The 24,506-nt window shown below is 38.0% G+C and overlaps 1 protein-coding gene across 4 annotated transcripts in view; it reads right to left on the bottom strand.

Moving 5' to 3' along the window:
- Positions 1–999: 999 nt before the first annotated feature.
- The window catches only part of LOC109033965 (clarin-3), a 160,561-nt gene continuing 137,054 nt past the window's right edge, over positions 1,000–24,506 (bottom strand). For 3 of the 4 annotated variants that reach the window (XM_019046851.2, XM_072303164.1, XM_019046850.2), the window contains 4 exons: positions 17,629–17,896; positions 11,108–11,296; positions 8,420–8,555; positions 1,000–4,200 (listed from right to left, as the gene is read on the bottom strand). In XM_019046851.2, the coding sequence (XP_018902396.2) occupies positions 4,068–4,200; positions 8,420–8,555; positions 11,108–11,296; positions 17,629–17,848 (678 nt within the window). In that variant the 5' untranslated portion in view covers positions 17,849–17,896 and the 3' untranslated portion in view covers positions 1,000–4,067. Of the gene's footprint in view, positions 4,201–8,419; positions 8,556–11,107; positions 11,297–17,628; positions 17,897–18,882; positions 18,934–24,506 lie in introns of those variants that run through there. The other variant, XM_072303165.1, reaches the window with a different exon arrangement.

The following is a 24,506-nucleotide window of genomic DNA, read 5'->3' as shown; positions in this document are numbered from 1 at the left end:
ATGTTCAAAAAGCGGAGAATTTTGCACGGCAGTTTATGATACAAATATTTTAACTCTGGTGTGAGCGGTGAAGTATCACACAAAACTGAAGGCGTTTTCGACTTGTGACAAGAGTCAATGCTTTAACGGTTACACAGCCCTAAAAAAGAAATGCTATTGAGGCTGACAAAGAGATATTTTAATATCTTTGCTCCGATTTTTACATATAATAATCCTGCATGATTTATAAGTTTTGGTCATTCCAGAAGTTTGTGAAACAACGAAGCTTTTTGGTATTTTTTATTTATTTTATGCTTCATTTTATTCTCCAACTGCATATCTATTTTCCTCACTAAAGCTAAAGCCCAGTCCTTGCAACCGAAGTTTATTTCTCTGTGCGTACTGTCTAAGCTCAGAGATCCTTCAATTCGGAGGAAATGCAAGGTCTGTACGTTTCACAACAGTGAGAAAACACAAAAATTTTCAGGATATTTGCCGGATATTTTGGACAAAGTACGCTGTTTTTGTGATAGATTGAATTAGTGAATCATCTCCAGAAATGTCATCTAAAATGCAGTAAGGGTTTATGTTGATTGCTTAGCAATATTGGTTCCTCGTCATATAAATCAATGGCGGTGTTTCGATACTAAAGGAGCCAGGTGCTCTCACAAGAATCGATTATCCAACACAGAGTTAAATGGAGGGAAGCCGATGTTGCCAACCCACTGGATCTACTGGATCTCGCGAATCGATATCAGTGGCGTGGCGTGAATTGCGATATATCGATTGTTATGCCATTTAACCCTATGGTAAAGAATCGATTATTAAGGTGTTCCCTGCAAACACCCTGTTAATCGATCCTTTTCCATAGGTTTAAACGGCATAACAATCGATATATCGCAAAGCACGCCACGCCACTGATCGATATGTGTCCCGTTACTCATCTGAGTGATATTTTGCAGTTTTTTCTGCTAGCTTCTCTAAAAACAATTTGCAGAGATTTGACAAAGAAAAAAGACATTCTCAATGAAGAAATATTAAAGTTTATTTACAAAAGAAAATGTACAGAGTAGTTCGTGACTTACAGCAAAGGCATCCTTAGAATTAGTTAAATTTCCATTTAAATTAACAATTTTGATATTACTTCAATACCTAATCAATTTACATGGCGAAACGTTAACAGGTAAAAAATAATTTAACTACTGGACCTTGAGGTCAAATCTAATCTTAACATACAATCTAATTTTTACATCAGTTAGGTAATATTATCAGTCAAAATTCTTTCATCGTGGTAAAAAAGACCCTTTATTCCAATTTTTTGGGGAGGCAAATATATTCAACACGTGTCGTCTTCTTCCTCTTAAATATTTTTGAATTTTAGGGTCTTCGCCCAAAAGTACGTTGAAAATGAGCACGGGGTATCGAAAAAGAGGTCAACGCATCTGACCTCTTTCTGCAGAAAAGACATAACGACTATTGATTTTTGCATGTCGATGCGGACGGTTTTGTAAATTCGTTCAAACATTAGTTCCTCTCTAAACGCTATCGAGATGAAGTTAAGAATTAATTGCCATTATTTTGAAATTTCAAAATTCCTACATTTTGATATCATTTTACTGGTAAATGGTGGCTTTTGTTGATACATTTTTACTCTTTATGGATCAGAGAATCAGTGGAAAGGCCCTTGCTGCTTTTTGCAAAATTATAACTCTTTTGAAATTACGAGGCAACTGATCTTAAGACAAAATATGTTTTCCAGTTTCTAAAAAAAAAAAAAAAAACACACATCAAAGCTGATCAGATTTTCCAGGGTTAGAGAATGCCTTCATTAGCTCATGATCTCACTTTTTGGCCTTGGCGCCCTATATGGATAAACTCAAAATGAGAATAAAAAGAAGAAGAAGATGCAGATTGGATTTTTTCTTTGAGTAATTTAAGGCTGAAGAAAAAATTCTGGGAATATGGTTGAGAAATATATATAAATTCTCTGAATCAATCACAATATTCATCAATGAAGTTAAAAAAAAAAAAACCCAGCATAGTGCGAACAGAGATTGAGCCCATATCCTTTTGTGCTGTCAGTAATCTTCTACTTTATAAAAAATATGAAATAATTTTTCGTTGTGATTTTTTTTGTTCTTCATTGAAACATACATGATTTTGAGAACTTGAAAATTATCGCCAAAATCAATAGTTTGCAGTAATCTGATTTTCAAGTAAGAAAAGTAATTTATTTTAGAAATTCGTCAAGGACTGACTGACTAAAATACGTATTTCTAAGAAAAGTAATTCACTCGAGAAATTAGTCAAGGACTGACTGACTAAATTCCACCTTTGTAATGAAGCATTTACTCATCAAAAGCAAGTCAGATTTCTGTAATGCACTATTTCTATATCAAGATTGATAATTATCGAAAAACATATTTAATTCTCTACAGGCTATTAGAGAAAACGAGGAAAAGATCTGTATGAATTCTCATTTCCTATGAGATGAAGTGGATTGCATTTTGCAAAAAGGAACCACTAGCATTGCAATGATGCTAAGATTGTGCAACTTCATCTCTTGCAATAAAATTGCGGAAATCGTGAAAAACTATGAAATTTAGATGGTAATGTTTGTCTTAAATTTACAGTTTTTAGCGAGTAAAATAGAAACTCTTAATGGATAATCGGGTTTTTCCTCCAAGACATAAGAAGTTGCACAATCTTAGCAACATTGCAATGCTAGTGGTTCCTTTTTGCAAAATGCAATCCAAGTATTACACCTACTCATGATGAGTTTGAAAAATTAAGTGATAAAATTGTTTCAAATGGATATCCCGCAAACCTTAAAAAATTTTGACGAAGGATCATAGGTCGTGAAATTAGAAAAACATGTACACTTGGGACCTGATATACTTTTTGGTGAATTAAATTATTATCTAAGACCGATCGTTCAATGCTGAGCCATTATTTTGCATGTTTCTTCATTTTCTTTCTTCACATTCTAAGAAATCTGTGAGAATCGAATTCATTACAACGAATGTATACAACGGACGCATACAATGAATCGAGACACGTATTTTTAGACACACTCTTAACATGTCGCGCACTAATGAAAATCACAAATTTCGTCAAATGCCGAGGCAGATAATGAATAATTCTATCTTAGACTTAAAACATGTTTATCTTGATTTTTGTCGTGAAAATGATCTGAATAGGTATCCAGACACGAGCTTAAGGTTCAGTTAGCAATTAATTTCTGAGTTTTCCATGACTTGTTGGTGCTTAAGAAACATGTTCCGCGAAAATGCTTGATGCTTTCATGAAATAAAGATTATGCAAAAGTTTAAATGTAAAAAATTATGTTAAAAAATTTTGCTTTTTCGAATTTACACAATTTCCATATTTTGAAATCTTACCAGTGTAGAAAAAAATACAATAAGAATTTCCATCAAAAAGTTGAAAAACATATGTCTTCAAAATTTTACAATCGGTCTATGCAAACAATTACCTGATTTGACTAATAGCCTTCGACATTCACACTAAGATGTATCCCACTTGTTATGTCGTTTAACTCACTTCATTTTCTTGAGTAGCTCACATCCCAGACTATTTATCTTTATCTGTGGGGGTTCGTCCTTGCAAGTTTCTGAATATGCGAACATCAATTTTAAAGATTTCATACCAATACTGCCACGCAACGAAGGAACGTCTTATGAGCATTCGAGAGTTGTCAAAGTTCCTCGGATGAAACATGTATTTTTGAGGAAATTTATAAATATTTTCCCTTGACATTTTCAGATATCTCAGATTAAATTACGAACAAAATTGTAGAAAAATTTGAAGACAAGTACTCTCGAATTCCCTGTAAATTCGTTTTGTATATCCGGGGAAAATATGGCAACGCCTGAAGGCTCATACAGCGTTATTCGTTAGCATAGCGGAATACCATCGAGAACGAGTCATTTCGAGGCACGGAAGTCGTAGTTTTGGTTTATTTCGAAGACTCAAAGGAAGTAAACTTTGGTCGCGGTGAACGTCATCTTCAAGCGCATTGTAGTGAAGCGTTTTTATGGCACCGCAGTGTATGAAGACATTTTATCGAGTTAGTACAGCATAATGGCTCCATTTCCTTTCTCTTCGCTCATCGAGATGGATTTTTTCCTCAGGCCGTTCCCCGTCCCGTGGTATATGATGAGGAGATTGATCAGGTTTACTCCGATCCCAGCTGTTACGAACCTGCAATAAAATATCGGAATTTGATGAGAGAGCGTATTTAAAAATACTCACACTGTAAAAAAAAATCTCGGTGTATTTACTAAGAAAAGGGTAAAATTACCAAGAATTCAGGGTTCTATTTGATCCCAGTTTTTTCTTGGTAAAATCACCATTAATGGAATTGGTAGTTTTACCAAGAAATCTCGGTAAAATTATTGAACTTTCTCGGTAATTTTACTGGACCTTGGTAAAAACGCCTATATATTTTATCGACTGTGGTAGAATTACCGAAATAAAATGGCGAAGTTACCGGGAATTGCTTACCAATAAAAGTGGTATTCTTACCTGAAAAAAACAGTAAAAATACCGGTTTTTAGGTAAGCTTACCAGTCTCTCTTGATAAAATTACCAATAATTGGTAAAAAAAGTGAGATGTTAAAGGTACCAACGGACCTTGGTAAGAACGCCGAGAATTTTTTTCAGTGCATGAGTGTCGGGATGAAAAACGGCGCACAATGGATTTGGTCAATCAGAGAGGTCGGACTTGAAATTTTTGACTATAACTGCAAATTTCGATGTTTAAATCTGTCACATTTTAAATTTTGAGGGGTGCTCTATGAAGAAAATTTCACGAGAAAACCAGTGGAGCCACTTTTAAAATCTCAAAGTTTTGGTTCAACGGAGTTATTAGCTTTTAAAGTTTCCAAATTTTGTCCGACCTCTCTCGTTGACTCGATCCGGTGTGTGTGGCGACAGAGTAAGTACGAGGGGAGGGAAGTTATACACGTTTTTAAAGGAAATACGAGTGAGTAAGGATTTCGATTTTGCCTCTGAAAGAGTTTGAAACAGCTCTGGTAGCATTGTCTGTTTTCGGCCTATGTAAAGGAGTAGACTCATTGGACCGCGTTTAGCTGGAAGAAACCAAGCCACATCGGCCCAAATTTAACTGGGCAATTTAATTTTTTACAAGAGAACATCTGCGCGAATTCCTTTGACCATCTTACAGAATTTGCTCCTTGCCATGCAGAAAATTCGCTGAGATTTGCAAAAAAATCCGCACAACCGTTTTCATGTAAACAATTAAATTGCCAAATTGAATTTAGCTTTAGGTGCTCTGGCTTGATTCCTTTCTGCTTAGCGCGGTCCAATGGGGTTGTTGCATATATGAGGAATTTGTGATTTGACTGTTGATTCTTATGTAAAAGTTCGCGAGAAACACGATGGTGCCACTGGCTTTCTCTAAGATTAACTCCCAAGCTCAAAAAAAAGTTCTCAAGTTGAGGCCAAAATGGAGGGGGTATCCCACCCTACTCTGAGAGTCCACCTCTACATCAGGACAAACTCTCCATGCCAAAGATAGGGAGCAAATACATTAGCAGGGATGCCGTGTTTTCAGTCTTAGAGTTCCCAAATAAAGTGGCAGCCCTGTCAATGTATTTGCTCCTTATCTTTGCATGGAGAGTTTGTCATGATGTAGAGGTGGACTCTCAGGGTAGGGTGGGATATCCCCTCCATTTTGGCCTCAACTTGAGAGCTTTTTTTGAGCTTGGGAGTTAATTTCAGAAAAAACCAGTGGCACCATCGTGTTTCTCACGAACTTTTACATAAGAATCAACAGTCAAATCGCTAATTCCTCACACATGCAACATCTCCATTATTAAAATGTGTACAAGGTATGCAGACACGCTTCCTCTTTTTTAAGTAAGGTTCGTGCAAAATGTAATTTACAAATAATTTAGACTCGGACATTTTGTGTGTGTCCATCAACATAATTATCAATCAGTAAAAAGAAAACAGGAAAAAAAAATGCTCAAAATCTTTCACGAAAAGCCACATTGCTCTCAATGTCACGAATAACAACGTGCATACCTTGACCTAAAGAGATAAGCATAAAAAATAAAATTACGGGGATCTAAGTTTACATAATAACTTAGTTTTAAATCGATAAAAAGTAGCCCCAGCTCCTCTCCTCCCCCCTCTCCAAGGCCGAAGACGAGCAATTTACGCGGAAAAAAATTAAATTTTACCTATTTCCTATTCATTTTACATTTCTATCGTAGAATTTGCATATGTTAAGTATAGCGGAGGCTCTACTGAATCAAAACTTGGCCGTGCTGAATTTTCACGGTCATTGATAACATTGTTTTCCTATGTCTCTCAAACTAAAAACATTGAAACTAATTTTAACTTGTCTTATCTACTTTGAACACACAAGTCTCATCTTTTTATTATTTTTGTCCTTATGTTACTGAGATGAATACGGAAAAACTTTGAGACAAATCATTGTTCATTACATTTAAGTCACTCGTCAAGATTAGGCACAAGGCCATTAAGAAATACAGAATCCTTCGTGCGGGAAGAAGAGGGGCACGTAACGAGGGACGAACCTGAGAACAAAGCTGACCCGGAAAAGATCGAAAAATAGTTACAATTTAGGCCAAGGTTGCCATTGACAATACCCTTATGATTTACGGCTACGCGTGTAATTACGGTAGCAGGGGCGGATCCAGCAATTTTGCAACATCGGATTTCCTCCATTTAAACCTATGTTGAATAATCGATTCTTATTGAACCTGGCCCTGGCCCCTCCAAGAATCGATTCATTCACATAGGTTTAAATGGAAAATAAACAATGTTGCCAATTGGCTGGATCCACCAATGTAATTATGAGACCTCTACGAATATATTAAAAAAAATAATTTCCTTCGAATGCATATGGATTGCATTTTGCAAAAAGGAACCAAGAGCATTTCAATGTTGCTAGGATTGTGCAACTTATATTTCTCACAATAAAATTACCAAAACCTTGCAAAAAATTAAATTAACTATAGAAATTTTCGTATTGAATTTATAGTTTACTGGGAGTAAAGATAAAACATGTATAGATGATCAGTTTGTATTTGCGAGGTAAAAAAAAAATTGCATAATCTTAGCGACGTTGGAATGCTTGTGGTTCCTTTTTGCAAAATGCAATCCATGTATCCATAGAGTGAGGCGTCTGTTGGTCGAGTAAGGTTCCCTCTAGATAAATTATCGTACATACAAAATTCAATTTTCTGGAATGAAATTTTTTTCAAGAAGTTTAAATTTTAATGTCTTGCTGATACGATCAGTAATTTACAGCTTCATTTCAGTTTTTCATTCAAAATCAAATAGTTTTGAAAGCGACCACAGTCACTCATGAAATTCCAGTCGTTAGTTTTGAGCCATGAAAAAGTTCTTAAATCCTGGGATACAAAGAACTGCACCCCACATACGACAATGTGCGAATTTCTATGACTATTATGAAAAACTTGTTTTCATAAATGTTTGCGGTGTCACAAAATAATGAGCCGAACATTTTTTTCCGAGACTTGCGCGAATCCCCAGTATTCGCGGGTTTCTTTGATCATTTTGTCTGCATAGAGTTCCTTCCTTACTGAAATTTAACGATGAGAGATTAAGTTTTTTCTGACGACGAAAAGTGTTTCTTTCTTTACTACGAGACAAATTACAAGTCATCAAATGTTTAACTAATTTAAGACGTGTTGTTGACATTGTTAATATGACTCCGTCATCTTTGTTACCGATTGCTACTTGTTGCTAATCAATATCAGGTTCAATCATCGAAACACGAGTCAAAGACTAATGTTAACTTGTATTAACAATTGGACGTATTTCTGCCAAAAGGAACTATGTGCATTATGACGTGAGCCCTGTTAAGCATATATTCTTATGGGTTTCTGGGCTCATGTCTGAATGCACGTAGTTCCGTTTGGCAGAAATACGCCCAATTAGGCTTGTCCTCATTGGTGGACTGACAAGTTGGCAACATTGCTTCCTCTCCGTTTAAATCTATGGAAATGAATCGATTATCTGAGGGGCTAGGTGTCAGGTGCTTCGAAAAGAATCAATTATACAGTATATCAATGAAGGAATGTCGTTGTTGCCAACCTGCTCCTGCTGCATCCACTTTTGATAGACCTATCATCGTTTCCTGTTCAAATAAACGTAACTTCATTCCAAGGTAGCAAAATTGACTCGAGCAATTTAATTTTTTACAAGAATGCACCTGTGCAATTTTTGTCCAAGAATTTCCTGATTTTTGCATGCGGTCAGTAGAAAAATCAGTGAAAGCCAGAAATGCCTAAGATTTCCCTTGTGAAAATGCAATTTGTGAAGGAAAATTTGGCAACATTGAAATGGGGTTGCGTTCTTTCGTCAGGGGAGCGACGCTATGTTCAAGTTATTTCATACTAACCAGAAGGAAATCCCGAAGGTTGCAAGACCCTCCGATGTCCAGAAGTTCCGCCGGTCGGACAAACTCATCACATTGTATTGCAGCTTTTCGTAATACTGCAAGGACCAAACTAAAATAGCTACTAATTGAGAACAGACTGAAACACACAAAAAAATCGGAAAAATAACGATGTGTGCCACAAACAGTGAAACGACAAAAAGTAATGAGAGTCGTATTTGTGGAGTCGTCAAAATTATTCTCCTTTGTTTGATCTCATATCAGTCATGCCAGAAGAGCGGGGTTACATTTGAAACATTTTACGAGAGGTCAAACGATTTGAAGAATCGGAACGGAGAGGCTTGGCTGTGTAATTCTATGACTTGCAATTACAATTACAGCGTTTAATGCGATACTGTCTGATCGACACAATTAATTGCACGCATATTTTCTTAAATGAATAATTTCACGCAGCATGACCTCTCATCGAAGATGTAACTGTGATGAACAAATGAACTGGTACCATTTCATAAAGGCGTTCTCTAATTGAATACAAATATAATTAAAGACAACCCTGGTAAAAATTGGCGATAAGAGCTGCGTTTCAAAATACCAAAGGAATTTTTATAGCCGGCTAAAGATGGCTACAGAAAATCATATAGCTGGCTGTAGAATGCGGAGAAAATCATACGGCCGGGCTATACGAAGCGATAAAAAATTATGCAGACGGGCTATAGTTCCTATAGCTTTACACTTTATCGCCTGGCTGTTGCTTTTTCGCCATCGATTATAAAAGGCTATAAGATATTGTGTAGAAATTCGTGTGCTTTGGAAATCATTAACTTTGATACGGAACCACCTTAATATTTACAAAACACACGTTATATTTTCCTTTAATACATATTTGTTTCCATCAATTAAAACGAGAATAATCCATACACGATGTGCAAACATTTCAAAATCATGAGTTGAATAACGCTGACTCCGCCAGATTAAATATTAGAGCCTAACACAAAGCGGAGCGGCGACGCGCTGTCGCCTACAAACCTAACAGGGATACTTCACGCATTGCGCAACGCGTGAAGTATCCCTGTTAGGTTTGTAGGCGCCAATGCGCGTTTCGCGCTGGCTGCCCGCCTGCCGCACCGCAGCGTGTCACGGCGCTTGAAGCAACTATTTCACACCAGAAGTATTGCACAGTATCATACGAAACTGAAGGCGCTCTAATATATTAGGAATGGCAGGCATCCATCAAAAGTACGGAGCTTTCCTCGCAAAATAAATCAAGATACTACGGCCCAAAAAGAGAGCAGTGGTCCAAAAACTCACTAAGTCCTAGCATCCGTAATTAGTGACGTTTAGCATACACTTTATCGCCTGGCTGTGAGTTGTTTAATCGCCATCGGCTATAAAAGGCTATAAGAAATTGTGTAGCCGGCTATAGAGGCTATAGAATCTTATAGCCGGTCGTAGGTCTATGGTATTTTGGAACACAGATTGCCAATTTTTACCAGGGAAGCAATTTTAATGAGTTTGCAGCAACAGTTCTCCATCTTAAAAGGCATTTCAAGGAATAATATGCACTGAATAACACACTTACCCTTTTTATATGGATTTTATTGTAATGGACTGGGAGAGGTATGAGTTTGAGCAATACACTTCATCTTATCTCTTTTATATTTTTACGAGGAATGTGAATCAAACAACGGGAAGTTTCGTAAGCAACTTTTAAAAAGATATATATAGTAAATGTTAAAAATGAACATTGATTAAAAAGCAAACATAGAAAAACCATTTTGGAACGACAATTCCTGGCTCAGTTTAAAAACAACGTATACAATTACGCATACGTGACAATTGTGTTCCCTACAGATTTTTTTTTTTTTTTTTTTTTTTTTTTTTTTTTTTTTTTTTACGAATGAGCGGGTAATGGTTATTCCTAATAACAAAATTTAGTTAATTCGTTCTGTTCTAAGGTTATTCATTTCTATCACGTTCAACAGTTGATTTCCAAAATTCTCGTTGTGTGAACCATTTACTTCGTTATACTTAGAAAAAGGTTTTGTAGCTGTTTGTCTAGTCCAGACCTTTTTTAATAGCTCATTCACCATTCAAACAAGTGTGGTCATCGTTGGAAGTGAGTTTTTGGGTATTATTTTTGTTTTTTCTTTCGCTTTTTGCAGTTGAAAATGGTGCCGCATCTTGCTCGGTAGCCAAATAATTTATTTGTTTTTCTTCTTTGTTTTTTTATATCATGCGTGTGTTACGTTGGGCTGCTTTGTAATTTTACATCACACCATGTTGCCACAGTAAAAACTAGTTTAAATCTATGAGAGAAACTTTTGAATGTGAAGTTTACGAAGAACTTCGTTCCTGCTTTGAACGGCCGACCGGCGCACGGTGGATCGAGTCAATTATAGAGGTCGGACATGAATATTTTTGACTAAAACTTCAAATTTTGATGTTTATTTCGTCACATATTAAATTTCAAGGGGTGCTTGTTGGAGGAAATTTCACGAGGAAACCAATGGGACAGCTTTCAGAACATCAACAATTTGCATGAACGGAGTTAAAGGCGTTTAAATTTTCCAAATTTAGTCCAACTTCTCCTATTGATTCGAGCCACTGTGCGGCGTGACTCAAAGGATCCGAGATATTATCATCGGCGACAGCGGAAAGGGTTACCGTAAAATGCGGAGATATAAAACTTACGTGAAATTATGTTCCATAGGTAAAGGCCAGGAATTCCGGCCAAAGAGGTAATTGGCGTTGTGGCCGTGTTGATGACGGAAAATATGGCGGCGATAATTGAGAACACTAATCCTAGGGCCATGCTCGCCACGGTGACTAGCCAGTAATTGTAGACCAAAAATTCCGGGTCCTCCCTCATAAATTCGACGACTGTCAAACAGAGAACGCAGAACGAGCATTTTAGAATTTTCACTGGAAATTAAACCACGGGACAAGGACAATGAAATTCGGGATGGTCGCTGATGAACGCGGTGCGGCTTGTTTCGTGACTACAACACCCGTTGCCGGATGGTGCAAGGTAATAAAAGTTGGATGTGGGTAGAGAAATGCAAAAAGGAATGGTTTCTAACTAGAACTCCGGAATAGATCAAAGTAAGTAGGAATTGAAAATACACTCCATCAGAAAGTGTCGTCATTATTTGAGGACATTAAGTTTGATGTTCAGATTGTGTAAGTTATTACAGCTGAAATATTTGATATTCTTTGTAAAAGTTTCCTTCTTAAAATCCTTTCTCTTCTTCTCCCTTAAATTCCTCTGCAACACTCTTTTTCAGTCTGTTAGTCTATTCGCTAAAAGTTCTGAGAAATATGCATACCACATGCAGCGCTTTGTTAATTATGAATTTTTAAATCATTTCAATGAAATGCTGCCATACGCAGTTTATCATGTTTCACAGGACTTTGAAGCGGCATTAGTTTTCCTTCAATTCACAGGGTAGGCAGCAAGACCTACATAAAGGTGGAATAGTTGTGTCACAATGGACCAGTAGACAACGTACATTAGTTATGCGAATTTTGGATTCCCCACTAACATGAAAAACAATGAACTACACGAATCAAATGAACAAAAAAAAATGAAGGCGTCCCGCGCCGAGATAATGATTTTGAGGGTTTTCACACATCTAACCCTCATCATGCCGATGCTCATTATTGCATGTAAGCGAAAAAAACACGTGAACTGCTCACGGATCGTCGGCAATCGCTGATTCCATGCGACATAAATTTATTCGTGCTTGAAGGCTAGGTACAGGCAAACTTTTTCGGATGTCCTCTAAAAATACTTAGTGTAGCGCATTGACTAAGAGTCAAATTGTAAGACGGTATATAACCTCATGGCGAATGTTCGTCCTTTAACATTTTCATGGTTGCCATAAAATCCCTGACTTTCCTTAACTTTTTTTGCTTTTTCCTGACTACTTAAGTGTCCAATTTTCTGACTTTCCCTGGCTTTTGAACAAAATTTCCATCAAGAAAACAAAACGCTGACTTTTGCTGGACTTTGATAAGTAGATATGTCAGAAATGTCCACACTTTTCCCACGAACCCCCTGACTTTCCATGTCTCTTCCCGGTCTTTGCAAATTCCTTGATTTCCGCAGATTTTCCCGGTTTCCCAGACCACTGGCAACCCTGCATTTTTACAGGCAGATCCTTCAACATTTAACTACTGTTTCATATTCAGAAATTGCATTTTATCAAAACGAATACGTTCACTGGTGTTTAGGATTTTCTGGATCCCCATGTTTAAGACTTTTGGATTCGACCAGGCAACGTTACTTTCCACTTGCGTATGGTGGTGGGAGTGGTAGCGGCGGTCAACATGTTCGATGTGCTGTAAAATCTCAATCGGTCATTAACTCATTTTAAGGGAGGGATCGGTACGTTTCCACCTGACATACCGTTGCGGCTTGACCGTAAGGCCGTTACTGCATTTTCAGGAAGAGCTCTGTTGTGCGCGAAACTCTAGGTTTTCGACATTTTCGAGGCTGAAGTGGACTAGACGTATTTATGCTAAATGGATATATGTGTAAGTGGAAAGATGGGGTGTGCTCGTTAGTTGTCGGGCCATAAGAATGAATGGGAAATATACGGCGGCAGTGACGTCAGCGGCAACGACGTGAGAAATTAAGATAGGAAGGCGGTCTTTAACTCATGAGCCCTGTCCATAAGGCTCTAGATACATGCTCACGGCTTACGAGTTGGCACTCAGTTCTTTTCGATTTAATTGAAAATCCGCTTTTCCATTTTTTAAAAAGAAACTATATCCACTTTTACATCCGGCTTCCACGAACACTCCCCATCTTTCCACTTGCATACGGTTCCTTTTAGCATAAATACGTCCACGTATGCTGCCGTGCGAAGGCAGAATGCCGTATGAGCCATCAAGCGTTGTTATACATTTCCCTCGATAAAATAAGAGTTGACTCGAAAACTGTGAATATTTTTATCAAAATTTTTCAGAGAAGTTGTACATCTCCAATACCTGATAATTTAAAGAAAAATATGCACAACTTTCCAAAGAATCCATTTTTTATCCAGGGAAGTTGGGCAACTTTTGAATGTACATACTGTTTTCTTCCTTAGCCGGCAGCGTTTAGACAGATACTCTATAATATCTTTAACTTGAATTTTGCACTCTGCGGTATTTAATTGAGTTTATTTAATTTTGCCTTTAGATTGCTTACATAATATTATTAAACCTAATTCTAATACAAGGATGTAGTAGAATATAACTTAATAATAATCAAGCACTTCAAAGGCAATATTAAATGAACTTAATCAGATTCTGTATATAAAACAAAATTCACGTTACTATTTTTGATGTCCCCCGTGCTCATTTTTATATGCCCCTGCTACCACGACTATACCGCACAAAGGATCGAGTCAATTACAGAGGTTGGACATAACATTTTAGACTAAAATTTCATAGTTTGATGCTTAATTCGTCAAATTTTAAATTTTAAGGAGTACCTTTAGCAGAGAATTTTACGAGGAAACTAATGTAACCCCTTTCAGAATCTCAAAGTTTTGTATAAACGGAGTTATAAGCTTTTAAAGTTTCCAAATTTTGTCCAACGTCTCCCATTGACTCGATCCACTGTGTGCCGTGAAGGAAACCGCTGTCGGATAAAATTTCATTAAAATGCAACTTTGTGTGCAAGTCTACAGCTGAGACGGCCGGAGTAAACAGTAACCGTGATAGAGGGGGGGAGGGGGTGTGTTACACCGCAAAAAATAATCCCGAAAGTAATAAGTGTCATATTTCCCGCGCGGCACAGGCGCAGTGTCTTCGGCGTTGCCCGCGGAAAGGGCGAATGCAACGACCGGACTTACGTACTGCCGAGCTACGGAAAAACGCCGTATGAGCGTTCCAGAGTTGCCAAATTTCTTCCGCTAAAATGCTCAGTTTTGAGGAGTGTTCTGAATATTTTCTCTGGAAATTTTTTGGTAATTTAGATCTGATTACGAATAAAATTCCCTAAAAAACTTGAAGGAAAATATTCACAAATTTCCCAGATAATCAGTATTTTATTGGAGGGAATTTGGTAACGTGTGGAGGCTCATACGGCGTTTTTCCTTAGCACGGCAGCGTATCTCGGGAGGTACACGGTGCTGCAGTGCCGAGTTTTATTGAACGCATCAATTTTAAATTTTCCGTAATGACAAAAACGGCGCCTCCTTCCCCCCCCCCCCCCTCCTGTTCACCCGGATCCCGCAGCGGGGGAAACTAATCTCAAGGAAAGCATACGGATGCACACAAATTAGGGTCTATAGGTTGCAACGGGCGCGTTGTTGCCATTCTGATTGCACGGTAAAATGTTCACTGAAAAAAAAAGGATGTTGATTTAACATTTTGGAGGGGAAAAGTGTGCGACAACTCACAAAATGCTGAATTAACCACTATACAGCAGTTACTTTTGCAATGTCAAGATGTAAAACTAGCTGCTAGGGTGGTTCATTCGTACCTTGAAAATGATCACCGGTGCCATTTTTACCGGAACTGAGTTATGCATCATTTCCGATTCCTCGGATATTTTTGTACTTACGAAAAATATCATTTTCTGCTGAGGTCGAATCATTGAATATTTTGAAAATTTTAGGATCAACGAAAGTGCGTATGGCAGGTGCCGTTCATCAATGAAAAGAGATATAACAATTTTCGTCAAAAAAAAAAAAAAAAAAAAAAAAAAATTTGCAATGCAAGAAACCTGTCGTAATTCTCACCACCGGTCTAGTGGCGATTCTAACAAGTTGGCAACACTGTTGATACTCAATTTAAATCCATTAAATACATCGATTCAAAGTGAGACAAGCTGCATCACCAAGAATCGATTGTTTCATATACATTTAAATGGAGAGAAAAAAGTGTTGCCAACTTTCATGCATCTCCGCTGCATCGGTCCCTTCGTAATACGCGTATGTGACGCAAAATAATTTTCCGCAAGAAATTTCGCAATTGCTCAATTGAACTGATTATTTTCCAAATCACGTAAGAGCCAATCTCTATTTTGTTGGTTCGTTTTTTCTTTATTTTCCCTGCATAACCAATCCTGTCCGATTTCAAAATAGCCTCCTAGAAGAACATACATTTTTTGGAATTCGAAGATTGTCAACAAAGCAAACAAAACGGGTTTTCTTGTTTTTCTCGCATTCGCAATTTCGGCGCTTACGTGATTTGGAAAATAATCGGTTAAATTTTTGAGCGTTAAATAACGCCAGCTGCGTCCCTCATTCGATCCTCTTAACGCAGCATCACGGAGACCTGAGCCCCTGCGTTATGCCATGATTTAACGCTGCCCTTACAAACAATAATACAGCAAAAAAGCGTCTAAACGTATAAACGATTCTCTTTAACGCAGTTTACGGTACATTATTTCTCCCACGTTCATCCCGACTCTTGGTGCACGGTAATCACGCCCCTCCCCCCCGCTTACTGTTTTCTTTTTTATACCCTCCTCCCCCTTCCCGGGCGAGCTTCTCCCTCGTTTGTGTTTTGATTTATTATTTCCCGCGATATCCTTTTTAAGTGCGGTAAGAAGATAAATTCACTCTAGCGATTTCGGTTATGCGATCACTTCCGGAATTTCTCCGTTTCCCGCTTCATTTTCCGCGCTGACGAATGTCCTCGGCTGTTTCACCGCTGCCTCGGATCACTTGCATTTACCTGCCGGTATATTTTTATTTTGTAACATAACTTTAGGGGATTAACGAAAAATATGGGGAGGGGGGAGGTTAGAAATGAAAGTTAATGGGGAAAATAATTGGAAGAAATAGAAAAATAAGTGAAAAGAATTAATGGAAAAACAAGTGAGGTAAAAATGTTAAGTAGAAGTGATACGGAAAAAACGCAAATAGAGAAAAGATGAAAAAATATAAAAAAAAGAGAAAAATTGCAAGACTTTAAACAAATAAAAAATGAGAAGGAATTTAAAAATTGGGGGAAATGAAAATATTGAAAAATTGTTTTTTTTAAACGAAAATTATGGGGAAAAAATTAAAAATTATTAAAACAAATATGTGAAAAAATGTAAAATAAACATGCGCCAGGCATCAAATAGGTTGCACAAACAAGTGGCCGAATGTATGATTTTGTTGTTGGATTTGTCTAATAATCATACAGTAAAAATTCGAAAAAGGCATCATTGATGTACTTTAAAAATGATGATAATGAAATGATGATTTAAAAAAATGAACATCATGAACGAGGAGGAAGAACTTACTCTGCTAAATCTCAAAATTGAGGTATTGCTCCAAGCCATAGATAATATTATTGTATCTTAATGGAAACTGTCATTTTTGGATGCAAACACAAAGAAGATAAACGAAGGCCAAAAGACAATGAGATGAATTTTGTGTGTGATATTTGCGTAACACCGAGGAGGGGCCTATTTCCCATTTACGTGTGCTGAGTGAATTCGTAGATTTTTACGTAATTTAAAGGTCATAAAGAGGAAAACTGTTTATATGAAACAGGTCATTTTTAAAGATTTATTTTCAATTGTATTCTCAAGTTTTTCCACAAGAGATGCGCTAGAGAATAACTATTTACACACTTAACTAGACACATTTTCTGTCACCTGCAGGTCGATTGACGAATCGAAATCGTTAATTCATAAATCATGCAGCAACTCCTCATGAGATTGATGTAATTAAATAACGATTTAATAATCTAGGCGCAGGATACGACTTTTTGAACTCAACGGATATGTGTGTTGCATACGCATGAAAATGAAGGCGCACTGCGGGCCGATCAGTGAAGCTGGAATGCAAATCGATAGTTGAATTGTTATCGAATGATCTTCATAGATGTATCCCTATTCTAGTAATGTTATACGTCGTTTAAACTATTTAGCGATCAACATCACTTAAGGTCTATCACGTATACTAAGAATTCAAAGTTCATTTTGACAATACAAAGTTGCAAAGTTTATATGTTTTACTATTGAAAAATTCTGATATTTTGAAGTTCCTCAGGTGAATAACAACTTTAGTTGATTCCTTTCTATTTTCTGAGGCTCAGATTGCTAGCAACTGATTGATAATGCGCCTCAAAAAATAAAACTAGATCAACCAAAGTTTTTTTTTTTTTTTATTCTGGCAATATTTGAACAAAATTCCCAAGTTTTCCTCGAAAAGAGACGATTTTTTTAGGATCCTTAACAAACTAAAAGCAAAAGTTTTAATGCACTAAACATCACTTACTGCTAATATCATTCGTTCTGGACCCGTAGCCGACGTTGAGAGACTTCTCGCCTTGGAACAAGCCGAAATTTATTCGACCGGTCGAGGTCTGGGGGTTGAGCGTCCTCTTAGCCTGGGCGTCCACCCAGTGGTTCGTCGTGAGTGCAACCCCTATCAGCATGATAGCCACGCACGAACCCAGGAACGTGATGAATATCATCCCTCGTTTGTAGAGATTCATTTTCGCCTTCCTCTCCTCCCTTCAGCTGATCTCTTCCATAATGGGCGTCTGAAACAGAGAATGGAATTTGATTAGGACCTTTGCTTCGTGACATTTATCTTTGCTACAGAGCAAACTGCTCACCCAAAGCATAAATGCATTAATAGATCACTAAACCATGAACGAATGTTGACTTGAGAAAAGTGCTCCCATTTCCCGGAACTAGTTCCAAATTCCGGCACTTTTAAGGTTTTCCTAATTTTTTCCCCGAAATTTATAAAATGCCCGAAATTTTCCGGAACTTTTAAGATTATCCTAATTATTCCCCGGCATTTATAAAACTCCCGAAATTTTCCGGAACTTTCCCGGAACTTCAGAAAAAATTCAAAAGGAATCTCGGAACTTTTGACGGTCGTGGAGTTGGTGAAATTGGAACAAAAAAGTTCCGAATTCCGGAACTTTTGACGGACGTTGAATGAAAGCTCTGCTTGTGAATACAATTTTTGGAGGTAATTGACGCATAGAATATGATGCGCACATTAAAAACACGAAAAGTAACTCAGAAACCGAGAAATACCCAGATCAAAAAGCGCAACTTTTCCGCAAATTTAGGACGCCCCCGTTTTGCGCCGAACTGAATGCACCAATCAGAAGCGAGCATGGGTTTCTGCTACTTCCGTCAAGTGCCTTTCTACTCCTCGTAAATGAAAGCAATGAGAAATTTGAAACTCAGTTGCGTGGCGTGCTTTGCGATCTATCGATTTTTCCCCATTTGAAACTGTGGTAAATAATCGATTATTAAGGTGTTCGCTGCAAACACCCTGTTTATCGATACTTTTCCATAGGTTTAAATGACCGATCAATCGATACATCGCAAAGCACGCCACGCCACTGTTGAAACTATATATTCAGAATCAAAGAATCGAATCTCGTCCATGTCATTTGTTGGGAACAAGCATGCATTTTGCATTGAAATACGCTTTATTTTAACAAACATCAATAGAGAATGAGAGGAGACTCCGGAATTTTGGCTCCAAAAATACGCAATAACTCACCTCGATATCCACTAACCTGGTACTCTCAGAATATTAAATAAAAACACAAGGTGTAGTGACCCATCGAGTACAAATACATTTTAAATACGTTTAGTTTTATATTTGATGATTTAATTTCTGGCAACCTGTCAGGTATGACGTAAGTTGCTTTAAGAGGGAGGGAGGCTGAGCTTAATCGCAGGGTCAAACAACGAGAATTTTCTAAAAATACTCTTCCTCTCGCAAGCTCCGAGGCGGATTTAGCAATTTGGCAACACCGGGTTTCCTCCGTTCAAACCTATGTTAAATAATCGATTCTTGTTGGAGCACCTGGCTCCTTCAAAAATCGATACATCTTAATAGGTTTAAATGGAGAAAAACAATGTTGCCAATTTGCTGGATCCGCCAATACGCATGCAGACGTTATTATTCTATAAACAACTAATGTTCCCAGATTATTTACTCTCTGAACATAGAGATCAGATTTCAGTTGGTTTCAGTTTCTCGTGATATGAAAATAAAATTACCGTAACTTCCTGTCTTTAGAAGCAACTTCGAAAATGAGACGAGAGCAGTGGCGTGGCGTGAATTGCGATGTATCGATTGTTATGCCATTTAAAACTATGGTAAAGAATCGATTATTAAGGTGTTCGCTGCGAACACCCTGTTTATCGATCCTATTCCATAGGTTTAAATGGCATAACAATCGATATATCGCAGTTCACGCCACGCCACTGGACGAGAGTAGTTACCGCGCATCTCTGTGATGGTCAACGGTGTAAACGAAAAGCTCCCGAGTTTACTCTGTAAAACGCTGGCGGCTGAAGAATCTATCAACTTTATGGCTACGAAGTTTGCTCCCTCCTCGAGGCTTTCGATAAGAGATAGTTTGGAAGTTATAACCCTGATGATCTTCGCCTCTCATAAAATGGAGTGGGGAGGAGCTACGAGATAGGGCTCAAAGCGCGGGTGGACGATGGGCCTCCATCAACGATCGAGACGTGAGATGACGCGCAAGGTGTGTGCGGGAACTAATTGTAAGCAGCCGTGCTAAGAAAAAACGCCACATATGAACCTGCAGACACTGCCATATTTTTTTCAATAAAAACCTAATTTACTAGGAAAATCGTTTGTATTTTTCTTCGATTTTTAAAAAAAAAATTATTTGCAATTTTATCTAAAATGTCTGAAAATTTTAAGGAAAAATACGCATAATTTTCTTTAAGAATAAATGCTTATCCGGGACGACTTGGAAACTCTCGAATGTTCATACGGCGTTTTTCCTTAACACGACAGTGAGGAGGTTATGGCCTTTGTTGGAGTGTCGAGAATATATGCACGATTCATGATTTTTTAATCGAATTTACCGAATTGAGAAGATGCAAGGTCACAGACTCACAGATGTGACTGTTGTTTTGGCTCACTCTACCTTCCAATCCTTGTGAGGATAGAAATAATAAGAAAGAAAGTTCGGTAAAACCAAACTTGAAATTGATATGGAACCTATCTTCCAAAGTGAATGATTCGGACGAGCATCAGACCTACTGATTCTGTCGTGTTAACTGAATTCCTGAAATCCAATTTAGCAGATACCATTCAGTCAAATCACACCGCACTTTCGGTGGAGATTATTATGTTGCATTTTTTTGGTTTGAGATTTGGTGGAGAATCTTAATCCCACTCATGGAAAAAAAAAAAAAAAAAAAAAAAAAAAAAAAAAAAAAAAAAAAAAAAAAAACACCAGCAGGGTGCTGGTTTTGAGACGCGTTCACTCGTGTTGGATACATTTTTTGCGTAAGCCCTGTCAACACTCCTAGCAAAAGTTCACGGAACTTCGCGCGAAAGTTCACTTCCGTAAACCTATCTCTGTGGGGACAAGGCCTTTCATTTGTAAGAAATGTAAGAAAAAATTTAGAAAGAACAAACATAAATGTGGTTTAATCATTTTAACTTCCGCCGCCGTGCCGCGCTGACCACACTGTGTTTGGCGCAATGCGTGAAGTATTTATGTAGTCTTGTAGGCACTGTGCGTTTCACGCCGCGCCGCGCCGACCGCTGTCGACCGTACTGTGTTTGACGCAATGCGTGAAGTATTCATGCAGTCTCGTAGGCGCTAATATGTGTTACATGCCGACCGCCGCGTCGAGGGCTTCTTCTTTCCATCTCAAGTCCTCGTCATCATTTCTCTTTGCACCGCGCCGCTCCAGGCCAAATTACGTGTTTGGTTTCTCTCTTAACTCAACTAATTAAAGGTGCGCAGTCTTTTGTATCACCGAAATACAACAAAATTAGAAATTAATGAACTCTCAGGAAGTGAGAGATTGTGTCACCTTTTTTTGTTTGTAATTTTTTTCTGAATCCGATTTTTTTGTACCTGCATTTAAAAGAAATTGCAAAATTTGCCGCCCCCTAATTCTGCCGCCATGGCCCGCGGCCCATGTGGCCACCCCCTTATTCCGGCCCTGACTGAGTCAATATGAAATGGGCGCTTCAGAAGGCTGTATAGTGACCATACTCTCCCAATGAAGGAACTCGAGCTTCCACCATTGTCATGCTGAGAGCAAGTGATTCCTTTCTGTCGCAACGGCCGGCACCAGCGCCGAATCATAATAAGTGTTATTAATGAGCAAATGTTGTGGTACTGTGGTAGCATATGTTCCGCTTTTCCGGCAAAAATATTCTATCCTGAGGTTGGTTCGCGGCGAGACTGTATCAATCAAAGACACAGGGTTGCCCAATTCCAATTTGAGAGGTGCACTTTAATCAACCGAGGAATCCGGGGATAAATCGCTGCTTCAAGTTTTGTTTGTTTCGTGGGGAAGTAAAGGGACAGTGAAAATCTCAAAGTAGTTATGAAAATCAGGATCAGAAATAATGATCAATCTCAAATTGCACTTTTTACAGTCAGCGAATGCCCAGAGTACGGCACGGCAACAATGAATATTATAGAGTCGTGGACCGCTCTGGTGGTCGATTTTGAATGATCAATCAAAAGCTAATTTGTGGGATTGCGGGCTCCGTAAATTGTTGATGAAAACGATGAATTGGTCTGTCATGAACTTCCAAGAGGCAAGCACCGCTGGACGAGGATTACATTCCAATCACACTGAAAAAAAAGTGGAAGTGGGATTGACCATAATGGTATAGTAAAAAAAAATATGGTGATAAAAAGCCAAATAATGGTCGATTTAAGCATCTAGATGAAAGTGAGAATCATACTCGATATAAAAATTACCATACCCGGATTGTAAATATCAGTTAGGTGTGTCTGTCCATCGTTTAGGTATTTCTCACCATCAGCTGGGTATTTTTTACCATACGATGAGTTAAAAGTATGGAATAACATGGTAACACTTGCGTTTGATATCTGTAGGCATCTGTATGCGACTGGTCATGGTGTTGGTAGGTTAAATTTACCATACTGGTATAGTCAGCGTGGTGAGAGCTCCCGCTTGACTGCGCTGCGGTCTGTGGTCCGCCATTTTTCGTTTGTCTGTTTGTCAGTTATAAATTTATCACGTTGAGGGTCGGAGTCCGTGGCTGTGTTTTATTGATCCATATTAATCCATGTGAATCCACGCGTAATTTGCCCAAATTTGTGTTCGAATTGTCCCTAAAGCTACCGTCTTCTCTTCGAATCTATCTATATTGATCTGCCACATACATTTTCTGAGATTTTTTCGTTATTCGTATCGACCAATTTCTGGAGGTTAGGAGTTGCTACAATGAATCTGGCTTGCAAAGTGAAGGAATCCTGAAAATTTGAAAACCTTCGCAAAGTTGTTCTGCAATCCAGTGAATATCGGTTCTGTGTAAAGTCATTTCGAAAACATAAAAGTGCGGAAGTAATTTGAAAATAATCGACTAGAAGTGATTTTTGAATACTTCGTTCGTAGGTATATCTATATTCTTGTTAAAATTTTCGAAGCTCAACATACTCAGATGAAGAGACAAATGTGCGTGGGATTGATGTTTAACTGTAACTTTAAGCAAAATTTGGCAGCTTCTGCCCCACCGTGAACCGTGCGATTGGATTTTCATGTAGTGTCTTTTTGTGGGTATATTTTGAACTATCTATTTATTATATGCAATTAAATTTTCCGTGGATCTGATTTAGTCTGTAAATGATACCTTAACGCGAATAACAAGTATGGTTTTGGTATCATTTACTTGAAATCAGTGAAGCAATTATCTGCTATTTCTCGTTGAAACTGTCTTTAACTGCCATTGATTGTGTATGTAACGGAATTTCTAAAAGTAAGATGTAAGTAAAATATCCACGACTTTCATCAAAAGCATTTAATAATATAAGATGAGTGGATTTTAGAATCTACAAGGTTTGTCGCAGCATCTGGATGCTTGAAATTACCATACTAGTCAGTCGGGAACGCCACACTGGCACTGTGTCGCATAGTGTCAGCCGTATCGTGTTATTTACCATACCGGTATATTGGTAACTATGCTGCAGCTTCACTGTGTAAAAAATCAAGTAGACAGTATGGTAAATAACACCCAAACTCTGGTAAATCCCACCGATTATTTTTTTCAGTGCACTTTACCTTGCTTCATTATTTCTCGCTATTTTCAAAACCTGCATTAGCATGCAGATCAAATTGTTCACACTTGAATATGAAATTGAGTCGATTCATCCAACAAAATCCTTTTTGTCTAATTCTGTTATTTTCTGTTCTCTTCTATTTGGTCTGTTGGTTTCGATCTAGAAGCACTCACAAAAGTACAAGCTTTAATCTCAATTTTTCAGAATTTTCAGGGGTGTGTAAGTTTAGGGGTGTAATTTTTTAAAAGGAATGTAAATTTACAAGGGTATTAAAAAAATAAGGTGATACCTAGTGCTGTTGGCGCAAAAATGTTGGATCACCCTCAATTATCACAAACATTTATTAATGGATAAAATCTCGCCACGACCTCGCTTACGTTAGCCTTGCATCCTAAAGCAGAGAACTAAGATTTTCAACGTAAAGCACTTTCCGGCATTTTTTCAGGTTTTTTGTTCTATGATTTCGAAAAATCGGGGGGGGGGGGAGGGTTGGTCTCTAAAAGTCGACCACAGTGACTTACGTAATAAACTTGAACGAGGCCTTCTGTTTAGTCAACCATTTGAATTGGAGTATTTTTCTCAGTGCAACGAATTAAAATCACAACAAAGAAGGTCACTGGTTTGCTCGACTTCGAGTTCATAGAATCCAAGCGTAAATAGTGACTCACGTCACAATTTGAATCCAGGTTTTTCCATTGAAGTGCATTTATGATCTGTTAAACGGTCGTCCTCCCTCAAGAACGGAGCAGGGAAGCGGCACGCCTCGTCGCACAATGGACCAATCCATTGACAGACGTCAGACAAAAAATTTGTAACAAAATCCTCACATTTGTACAAATATTTCGTCAAATTTTGAATTTTTAGAGGGTGCTTTTGAATGATAATATTACAAGAAAAACAGCGAGAGCCAGTTTTGAGCCTCTACGTTTTGTAACAATCAAGATTTTGAAGTTTCTCGATCGTGTCCAACTTCTAGTTTGGTTGTTCCTTTGTGCGTCGCGTCGCGTCGCGCCATGCGCATGAAAAAGTGATTTGCGAGCTGAAGATGATGTTCCGCTCGCCGGGGCGCAGCTTAATAACTGGGTCG

Source organism: Bemisia tabaci, chromosome 8, assembly GCF_918797505.1.
Source record: "Bemisia tabaci chromosome 8, PGI_BMITA_v3".
NCBI classification, from domain to species: Eukaryota; Metazoa; Arthropoda; class Insecta; order Hemiptera; family Aleyrodidae; genus Bemisia; species Bemisia tabaci.
This window is presented reverse-complemented; position numbering and strand designations above follow the sequence as displayed.